This window comes from Gigantopelta aegis, chromosome 8 (genome assembly GCF_016097555.1).
Source record: "Gigantopelta aegis isolate Gae_Host chromosome 8, Gae_host_genome, whole genome shotgun sequence".
NCBI classification, from domain to species: Eukaryota; Metazoa; Mollusca; class Gastropoda; order Neomphalida; family Peltospiridae; genus Gigantopelta; species Gigantopelta aegis.
This window is the reverse complement of record NC_054706.1, coordinates 24,228,789-24,240,482: the sequence shown is the minus strand read 5'-3', so window position 1 is coordinate 24,240,482 and position 11,694 is coordinate 24,228,789. Positions and strand designations below refer to the sequence as shown.

The following is an 11,694-nucleotide window of genomic DNA, read 5'->3' as shown; positions in this document are numbered from 1 at the left end:
CGACGAAAACCGCAGATGGTGTAGTAAAGTAGTTCTGATACATTATGTCGTACCTTATAAGCGAACATGGACTTTGTTAATACAATCAGGACATAACGTACGGTATAAGCGAACATGGACTTTGTTAATATAATTACGACATAACGTACGGTATAAGCGAACATGGACTGTTTATACATTTACGACATTCCGTGCGTTATAAACGAATATTGACTTTATACAATTACGAATTACCGTACGTTAAATACGAACATTGACGTTTTACAATTACATTCCGTACGTCATAAGTGAGCGTGGACTTTGTTAACACAATTACAACATAACATACATTATAAGTGAACAATGACTATGCTCATAACTGTATTTTTCAAATTCAAACTGACAGAAGGAAACACCAGCCTAATAGCATATTTGAGGTATTAATTTTCTAATAAAAACGCCATGATGTCGTTACTAACACGATATCCATTATACAAAGTATTCCGAGAGAAAGTGGCGGAAGTAATATGTTTCATCTCTCACAATCCATAAAGTAAATTAATAATTAGCCATTATTATATTTTTAAAGACCCGTCATGATAGACATCGGTAAAGAAGGAGAGAGAAAGATATTGGAGAAAGATAGCGGGAGAGAGAGGCAAGCAGGGGGAGTGGAGGGGAGGGGAGAGAGAGAGAGAGAGAGAGAGAGAGAGAGAGAGAGAGAGAGAGAGAGAGAGAGAGAGACAGAGAGACACAGACAGACAGACAGAGACAGACAGAGACAGAGACAGAAAGAGGGAGACGGAGAGAGACGGGGTGAGACAGACAGGGAGAGAGACAGACAGAGACAGAGAGAGAGAGAGAGAGAGAGAGAGAGAGAGAGAGAGAGAGAGAGAGAGAGAGAGAGAGAGAGAGAAAGAAAGAGAGAGAGAGAGAGACAAGGTGGGAGTAGAAGAGAGAGAGCGAGACAGACACAGAGGAGGAAGGAGAAATAGAGAGATAACGAGCCACAGAGAGAAACCTAGACAGAGAGAAGGGAGCGGAAAGAAAGAGAGACAGACTAACTGACAAAAAGAAAGACACACACAGGGAGGAGATATACAGACAAATGAGAAACAGGTGGAGAGGAAGGCAAGGAAAGAAAATCAAGTGTGTGTGTGTGTGTGTGTGTGTGTGTGTGTGTGTGTGTGTGTGTGTCTGTCTGTCTGTCTGTATGTATTATGTGTGTGCGAGAGAGAGAGAGAGAGAGAGAGAGAGAGAGAGAGAGAGAGAGAGAGAGAGAGAGAGAGAGAGAGAGAGCGTGAGATAGGGAAGGGAGAGCGATAAGGAGAGAAAGAAAGAGAAAAAGGGGCGTAGAGAGAGAGAGAGAGAGAGAGAGAGAGAGAGAGAGAGAGAGAGAGAGAGAGAGAAAGAGTGAGTGTGTGTGTTTTGTTTAATAACATCAAAGAAGCACATTGATTAATTAATCATCGGCTATTGGATTTCAAACATTTGGTAATTCTGACACGTAGTCATCAGAGGAAACCCGCTACATGTTTCCTAATGCAGAAAGGGATCTTTTATATGCACTTTCCCACAGACAGGAAAACACATACCACGGTCTTTGTTCTGTCGTGGTGCACTGGTTGGAACAAGAAAAACCAAATCAGCTGAATGGATCCACCAAAGTGATTCGATCCTACGACGCCAGCACCTCAATCGGGCACTCAACCGACTGAGCTAAAGAGAGAGAAAGAGGCGAAGAGAGTGAGAGAGCGAGAGGGAGAGACAGACAGGCAGACAGACAGATAGACGTGGATGGAGATAACGTACAAACAGACACGAGCACGAAACAACACTTAGATTTTAACATTAATTTTTATTTTATTCCCGATCGATTACATCTCTAATTAAGGTCGGCTACAAACGACTCTGCTTAATATAAACCCAACAAAAACATCAAGCGTCCTTCTTCATCATTCTATTCAATCCAGCCACCAAACCCAGGTATACCAAACCAACCATCAGGCTGGCGATTTGCAGATTAATAGAAAACCCGAGTATTCGTGGTGGCAAAACAGTTTACACTATGTTCATTTAGCGCCAATAATTCCACGTGTGGCGCACGAGACGTCTTCAAAGACGTTAATGGCGTGATCCGCACGTGGCCTAGCCAAATCCATTTGCAAACACGAACGCGTGACGTCGGAACATTTTGCCTGATAAGCCGGCGAATATGTAAACAAGACAAATTCCTCGATATTTTTTTCCGACACAGAGCATTGTCAGCCGGCCAATGTCTTCAGTCAGATGTTTTTCAAATATTCCCGCGACCTCTGACCCTTTCCATATTTGGTAGTTAAGTGTGTTTGACGCGTGCGTGACATCATCAGTTTTTCTTCTAATAAGTCTTCCCCACGTGCCAGACAGAAAAAGAGCCCTGTATTTCTAAATTGTTATTATGGGTTCAATTGTTTGATCTGGAACCCTTAATTTACCATGAGCTACCACTCTTTTCTATTGTAGTCACCCGTATGACACGTGCGAGATTTATTCAGTGGGTTTTTTATGATCTGTGCTCAATTTCGCGTTCTTTGCTTTTCCTAGTATGGCTGTCAATTGAAGCAAATTAGTAACCCTGTCTTACTCCAGTGTCTTTTCTCAATTAGTAACCCTGTCTTACTCCAGTGTCTTTTCTCAGTTAGTAACCCTGTCTTACTCCAGTGTCTTTTCTCAATTAGTAACCCTGTCTTACTCCAGTGTCTTTTCTCAATTAGTAACCCTGTCTTACTCCAGTGTCTTTTCTCAGTTAGTAACCCTGTCTTACTCCAGTGTCTTTTCTCAGTTAGTAACCCTGTCTTACTCCAGTGTCTTTTCTCAGTTAGTAACCCTGTCTTACTCCAGTGTCTTTTCTCAGTTAGTAACCCTGTCTTACTCCAGTGTCTTTTCTCAGTTAGTAACCCTGTCTTACTCCAGTGTCTTTTCTCAGTTAGTAACCCTGTCTTACTCCAGTGTCTTTTCTCAGTTAGTAACCCTGTCTTACTCCAGTGTCTTTTCTCAATTAGTAACCCTGTCTTACTCCAGTGTCTTTTCTCAGTTAGTAACCCTGTCTTACTCCAGTGTCTTTTCTCAGTTTAGTGTCTTTCTCAATTAGTAACCCTGTCTTACTCCAGTGTCTTTTCTCAGTTAGTAACCCTGTCTTACTCCAGTGTCTTTCTTTTCTCAATTAGTAACCCTGTCTTACTCCAGTGTCTTTTCTCAATTCACAAATTAAGACTGCTGATATTTGATACTCATGGAAAAAAAAATGCAGAAAAAACCTGCATTAAATACGACCAGAATACATTATTAGCTAATTAAACCCTTTTTTAAATGGAAGAAAAACATTATGAGAACGACTATAATATTTAAACTGATTATATGGATATTCATGTTATTCTTATATTAGACATATTAAAAACTGGTGAAAGTGATATACCTTTTTCTTCTGTATACGTGTAACTGATAGTGATAAAATCACATAGTTGTTTGTCTGCATAATTTTTTCTTCTCCTTGTTTTGTTTTTTGGTTTTTTTCTTCGTTTTCTGATTTCTTCCTGTCTTGCTCTTTTCGAGTCATTTATTACTTGGTTCCTTTTCGTTTTGTGTTACATCTTCTTTACTTCTTCACAAACCAATGTCTGGGTTTTTCACTTCGTATCCTGTTCTATATCCATAATTATAACCATTAGCTTTAATAATAAATTTCCAAGGCCAAAAGTATTATCAGTCAACTGCTTTAACAGGTGTTTCTAATTTTAAATTCAAACTATTGTCCAAGATGGCAATAATATTTGGTGACTGTTACATATACTTGTGGATCTCAATACACTATTCGAAAATTGAAAAAAGATGTTTATTTGTTTGCCCCCCTCCCCCTCTCTCTCTCTCTCTCTCTCTCTCTCTCTCTCTCTCTCTCTCTCTCTCTCTCTCTCTCTCTCTCTCGACATATATATCAAAGATCAAAGGCCTTGGTATGTGCTGTTCTGCCAGTGGGAAAGTGCATTACGTATATAAAAGATCATGTGTTGCTAATGGAAACTAATATCGGCTTTCTTCTAAGATTATGTTTAAGAAAAATACCAAATGTTTGACATCCAATAGCCAATGATTAGTAAGTCAATATGTTCTAGTGGTGTCGTTAAATACAACAAATTTTAACATTTAACTTTGCATTTTGTCTCTGTATTCTCTATATGTTAGCCTTTATGTATGTCCTATGATTGATTTCGATCCTACAACCCACCGCTTATCAACTAGACCATCTACAGTTGACTGAACCGCATCACTCTCCGACCCATCTGTCCACCGTAAACCTTTTTTTTCCCGTTTCGTTTGCTGTTCTTCACGGCGAGAGGACTCATCAAAGACCTGTACTCGCCACGAGCCATGTTTTCTGCGAGGTGATGACCAGCGCTGTGTCCGCAGCATGGTGCAGTGGTCAGCGACAAAGTGACCACGGTAATGAGTCTTTGAAGAATCTCCCACCTTCACTGCTCGTTAGCCGCCATTCTTTTCAGACACAATTATACACAAACAAACTCGGCCTTTGATGGCGACTTCCGAAATTAGTTAATGTCGCTCGTTAGCGGAAGGAAACATAAAATGAGACAAATTACGAAAAATTGGACACCCGGATGGGGACACAGTTGTTAATTCGACTACGTGTGTTGCTGCTGTATCTGAAGGTGTTATGATGGTCAATTGCTTGAAAAAAAATGTTTGTGTGTCGTCATAAATTATTGTTATTTACGTCAACTATTCTAGCACCGTATATGTAACTAGCTTGGGTTTGGTGGGGTGGGGACAAGTGCTTGTTGGTGTCAGTCATTTCCGGAATCAACGTTAAAGGTTCTTTTCGTTTAACGACACCACTAGAGAATATTGATTTATTAGTCATCGGCTATTGCATGCCAGACATTTGATAACCGTTACGTATATACAGTCTTAGAGAAATAGAATACAATAGAATGGATGTTTAAGGACACCCCAGCACGAACAATACATCGGCTATTAAGTGTTTAACTATGGTAAATGCAAACACTTAAAGTGATGATAAACATCAATATAAAAAGTGAAAGAGTTAAATAAAAACACAGTGTAAAGAACTATGTAAAAAATACAAATATTACAGAGAGGTAAAATTAACATTTAGAATAAAGTCAGTATCTCAAAGAAATTGAAATAAAAGTTATGAATGGAATCGAAAGGATTCCATCACATTTCGTTGTTCAAATATATCTTTTCTAGTTTTTTTTAGATGAATACACTCCACCAAAATGTGGCGTGCTGTCAGTGTACGCTGACAGTGCTCACTCCGAGGTGGGGGATCCTTCATCAAAATAAATGAATGGGTCAGTCTTAGACGAAACCCGCAACATTGTTTCATTACACACAAGGGAGCCTTTATATGCACTTTTCCCAAAGATAGGACATCAAATACCACGACTTATGATATACCAGTCGTGGGACACTATTCAGGAATGGGAAAACCCAATCAGAGAATGGGTTGATCACAACCAGTATACCGCTTGTATACCAAAGATCGTGGTATGTGCTGCCCTACCCATTGGGATAGCCAGGTTTTTATATTCGGTTGCCATCCACAGTGACCTTGTCTGTAGGAAAATTCATATAAACTATCTCTTGCTATAATGCACAGATATTTTAACGGTTTTCTCCTAAGATTGCATAAATTATGTGTTTATATTTCAGAATGAACAAACGTTTGACATCTGATACTTAATAGCTGATGATTGAAATAAATCAAGGTGCACCATGTGGACAATTCTGGAAAAGTCCTTAGTTAACTTGGTATATATTACACGCTTATCACAATTCACAATTATTTTTCAAGGGCAATAATGCCAGTAATCACTGCACGAGAATACTATGCCCCTACCTCATTACCCATCTCAAGAATGATGAGAGTCATGGGCAATAGATGTCGCCGTACATGCTTCACAAGCTAATCTAGTACTTTGGATTTCATGCCACCTTATTACTTTTTTTCTCAGTTGTGTGTACTGTAATTTTACTTAGAATGTCAACTTCAGAAAACGTTGGTCATAGATTTGGAACTCAAAATTATAGTCTCCTCCAATGATCCACGGCGGAAATATTTTGAAAGAAGGAAGGAAGAAAATGTTTTATTTAACGACGCACGCAACACATTTTATTTATGGTTATATGGCGTCGGACATATGGCTAAGGACTACACATATATTGAGAGAGGAAACCCGCTGTCGCCACTTCATGGGCTACTCTTTTCGATTAGCAGCAAGGGGTCTTTTATATGCACCATCCCATAGACAGGATAGCACATATCACGGCCTTTGATGTTACCAGTCGTGGTGCACTGGCTGGAACGAGAAATAACCCAATGGGTCCACCCACGGGGATCGATCCTAGACCGACCACGCATTTACCACTGGGCTACGTCCCGCCCCTATTTTGAAAAAAGAAAACAAATTCTATTTAAAAGATATGTATTTATATATGTTTTTAAACTTAGTTTTTATTTTTATTTTATTTATTTATTTATTTATTTATTTTTTTTTATTATTTTTTTTTTATTATTATTTTTTTTTTTTTTTATTATTATTATTATTATTATTATTATTATTATTTTTATTTTTTTTTTTTTTTTTTGGGGGGGGGGGGGGTGATGCTGTTATTTGTCCGAATTAACGAACATACCCCAGTCAAGATAACAACATTTATTATTAATATTAGCAGTACTGCCAAACAGCTATATTGGGTTGGAAACGAATCACTACGCATGCTTGCATAGATTACAACTAATTTTGCGGGTAGAATGATGGAAATGCAATAGTAAAAAATGAATGAATGAATGAATGTTTAACGACACCCCAGCACGAAAAATACTTCGGCTATTGGGTGTCAAACTATGGTAAATGCAAAAAAAAAATGTGATGATCAACATTAATATAAAAATTCAACAGTTAAATAAAAACACAGTGTAAAGAACTGTCTATTAAATACAAATATCACAGATAGATATAATTAAAATTTAGAGTAAAATTCAGTATCACGTAAAAATTGTAAAATAAGTTCTGGATGGAATCGAAAGGATTCCATCACAGTTCGTGGTCCAAATATATCTTTTCGAATTTCTTTCAGATGGGTACACTCCACCAAAATGTGGCGTACAGTCAGAGTACACTGACAGTGCTCACACTGGGGTGGAGGATCCTTCTTCAAAATAAATGAATGGGTCAAATAGGTATCAATAGTAAAAAGGTCTCAGGTTAGCACATTGTGCCAGAATATCTCTGATTGAGTGCGTCGTTAAATAAACCATTTCCTTCCTCCGAATATCTCTATATTTTTTCCCCCGATTTGGACGATTTGTTCCCTCCCTACCACCACACCACACGTTTTTCTTTCTTTTTCAACTTATTCTCATGCTTATATCCAATTAAGGTTCAATCACGCTGTCCTCGGCACACATATCAGCTATCTGGGCTGTCTGTCCAGGACAGTCGTTTAGTTGTTGTTAGTGGTTAGTGAGAGGTAAGAGGGTGCAATGGTCTTACACCTATCCAGTTAGTCGTTAAAACTCGCTCTGGGTTGGGAACCGGTACCGCACTGCGAACCCCGTACCTACCAGCCTTATGTCCGATGACTTAACCACCGAGGCCGGTAAATACACCCCACCCCCAGTCTCGTACGCGTGTGTGGCCCATCTAAACTTCATGTAATTTACTCCGTGGTCGGGAGCGGAAGAGTGTCGTCTGCTTCAAGCGTGCAGGCGTACGGCGTGGCACGCGCCCGCGTAGTCTGTCGTCACCACATTGGCTACCTGCTTTGTCCAATCACGTGGCCGCTAGTATACGCGTCCGTCTTCACAAATGGTATTATTCGTTCTGTTTTCTGTATCACTGGATTTCTTTAATAGATAAGAAAGGTCTTTAGTGTATGTATTTTCAGTCTAAAGGCCATCGAGTTAGATTTCATTGAAGATGTTTTTCGAGAATTATGGGCTCTCCTCAAACGGAACAGAGCAACACAAAGCGTATACAAACTGGGGAAAAGGAAAGAATGCTCAAATGAGTGGTGGTAATAATGATAATGATAATAATGGTGATGATTATCATCCATTCATTTTTTTTTGCATTCATTGCTACAGAAAAAAGAAGAAATGCATAAAATGTAACAGCGACCATATCTAAACAGGACAAGACGTTAAGTTTATTCTCTTAATATCAACAATGCATATCTACAAGAAATAGCTACAACAAAATTCAAAAACAAAAAAGTTGTTTTCCAAGTAGAGTTATATCTGCATATTTTTAATGACATAAGCTGCTGTGTTTTTAATGGCATGAAAACATAATTAATGCATGTTTTGGTACCTAACAGATCAACTAATGATAATATTATCAAAACTATTATAATTTTATATACTTTTCCTCCGGGACTGGCAGTGGTATATATTGTCCTGAAATTACAATCGTCTATATTAATGTATTCATTGTTATAATGATGTTAAGGTGTAAACCTTAAAGGAACAGAAATTAGTTTACAACCATTATAAAATGTTTCCGACCAATAGAGCTTTTTCGATGACGTAACATACAAATTAAATACATTTTCTTATTTAAAATATCAGTGTCTGTATTTACAAGGTGTTTGTTGTCCTAATGCTTATAGTAGCCCAAACCAGATTTTACCTCCCAATAATTTCGTACTTACGAAAAAATATATATCACGAATTAATGTAAAAACTGAGTGCTACAAACATTAGTATACGACCGCAAACGCATTCGATATATAGACACTGATATTCTAAATAAAAAAAATGTATTTAATGTGTATGTTACGTCATCGAAAAGGCTCTATTGGTCGGAGACATTTTACAATGGTTGTAAATTCAGGACTGTCCCTTTAACGCAATAAAGAACTTGAACTTGAATTATATTTTTCTGTCAGTCCTCAGGACATATATTTAACATAACAATGATTTGGCCGTTGTATTATTTTATCTCATAAAAGGCAGTTAATATTTCACACAAACTGCTTTGAAAAGTGTTTACATTTTTAAACTAATCCTTTAACTTCTATAATGCAAAGAAGGGTTTCTTGTTTTTAGCAAATATATTTTAGACCATTTCCTGCATAACAAAATATTTATATTTGGAGATTACAATTATGTATTTATTTATTTTGATACTTTTTAAAAACATTTAAATAAATTATTTATTTATTTATTTGCATAATACATTGTCATTTTATTTGTTTATTTATTTAAATTATTTAGGAATAAATTATTTATTTATTTATTTATATATTTATTTATTTATTTACAAACTAGTATTTATCATAGGAGGGTGCGTTTTAAAATCCGGGCGCTCGTACCTCGGTTTATTACCGATGAAAATAACCAGTGCCACCAGACGACTGGGTCACGTGCTCGGCAACTGTCAGAGTGATCGTTCTTTTGTGTGGCCAACAATAGGGCCCAACCGGGGTCGGGTATAAGTGATGGATGGATCCGATGCTTTTCACTTATTGATTCACACACGAAAAAGAAGGTAGGAAGTCGTGTGCGCTACAAAACCGAGTACTGCACCGGGATAACAATTTTTAACCTTCATTTGAAAAGGCCAGACTGGACTTCCAGAAGAGACGCAAAAGAAGCAAGTTTTTTTCGGTGATATATTCCGGAAAGTGTGCTGTGAGATATTTAACAATTTTTGCTGGGGAAAAACAGGGTATTAGTCCCTGTTGTCTTTTTCGAAGCTGAGGCAGTGACAAAAGCTGAATAACAGACATACAAAGTCTGTCCCATTTATTAAGACAACTGAAAAATATGCTGCCTGCAATTATGGACGAAGGATCTTTTGAAGGGATTAAAACCGAATCAGAACATTGTGAGAAGGTGGATGATCTGCCCAACAAAGAAGTGTCTGACGACAGCGACTCCTGTGGTGGCGTCACCGGCAAGAAGAGTCGATCCCGGAAACCACGGAGAAAGACCGTTCAGCAGCGCCAAGTTAACAAGGTATGCCGCCGTAGGAGAGCCAACGACAGGGAGAAAAACAGGATGCACGGACTGAACGACGCCCTCGACGACCTCCGCAAGATGTTGCCCAACACAACGTCGGAGGCGAAGCTGACGAAGATCGACACCCTCCGCACGGCGTACAACTACATCTGGGCGTTGTCGGAGACTCTCAAACTGATGGGCAGTGGCGCCGAGAATCAGGGTGTTGTTACCGACATTTCAGACTTTGATATGGATGATAATATTATCGACAGTTGTACAAGTATGGACACCGGTGTTGGTGGTGTTGGGAGTGTGTCACATACCCTGACAGACGTTATCGAAGGCGAGAACAACGACGTTGTAGATGTTGACGGTTTGCATGGAGGAGTGTTGCTACAACAACAACATCAACAACGCGACGCGTTCCGGGACAGTTTTGTTCATTCTCCGCAAACACCTACCTCTCCGGCCAGTGTGTGTAGCGACACGTCGGGATCCAGCGCGTTCAGAAACAATGCGTCTTTCTCTGACTTTGTGTCATCACCGTACGGACGAACGTATCACACGGAAGCGACCAGTTGTGGTAATTATTACTACGGATCTGCCGAAGGAATGTCAATCCCGATGCCAACGCCGGCTGACGGTTTTCGTAATCAAGCGCCGTTGGAGCATGGTCGGGATCTCTCATTTATGGACGCTTTGTCGAACGGACTCAACAATTCCATTCATTTGTCTTCACCAGAACACTATCAACTGTCAGTGTAGAGACAAACCATTTCATTAACTCATTGCTTTAGTCTGTGATATGTTAATACAACGATGACCTCTCTAGCTCGAGTTTTATATTCAAAACAGTTGTGCTATTAATACAAACAGGGGCAGAGTGAAAAGGACGCCTTGTCGTATACCTACACTGTATGTATTTTGAGCATTTTTTGTTGTTGAAAAACCAAACAATGTTTCATATGCTTTACTGTAATTTAATAAAATGTTATATATTATATTTCTGGCATTTATGTTTTCTATTCTTATATTATATTTCTGCAATTATGTTTATATTCAGATACTATTTATAGTTAGTTGTAGTATTTTCATTTAACACAATACTTATTATTCGGTCATTTTGGTTGAGATACTTCGTTTAGTGTTTCTTAATATGCATAACGCATTTATTTTTTTAAGTACGATAGAACAATTTGTACTTCATACATTATATAACAAGCAAAAAATCAACTATGTACTAGTTACTTGTATTATTTAATCAAATCAATGTTGTCGCTTTAGTTGAGATATTCCGTTTAGCGTTTCTTATTCATAATGCATTTATTGTATAAGTACGGCTGTACAATTTGTACTTCATAACAAACAACAAATGAACTACTAGTTATTATTTAATCACACCAATGATGTCGACGTTTGTTATGACATGTTATGTCATACGACAAATATTACCCTTATGGATTTATTTATTTATTTATGCTGACGTTGATTAAATTTAGCTTTTGTATTCCGGTATACAAGTGTATGCTGAAATACGGAGGCAAATGCAATATTAATGAAGTGATTGTTTATAGTCACGTGAACTAGATTGCCTAGTTGACGATCGAAGTTCGTGTTCTGTTAGTGGTCTGTTGACAATGCGTCAGGTTATTTGACTTGTTTGGAAAAAAACAAACAAAAAAAAC

At 38.1% G+C, this 11,694-nt stretch overlaps 1 protein-coding gene across 1 annotated transcript; it reads left to right on the top strand.

Annotated features, from left to right (window-relative positions):
- The first annotated feature begins 9,847 nt into the window (after positions 1-9,847).
- Positions 9,848-10,774, top strand: LOC121379556 (neurogenic differentiation factor 6-like). Its single transcript, XM_041508202.1, has one exon. The coding sequence runs from the start codon at positions 9,848-9,850 to the stop codon at positions 10,772-10,774; it is 927 nt and encodes a 308-aa protein (XP_041364136.1).
- The last annotated feature ends 920 nt before the right edge of the window (positions 10,775-11,694 follow it).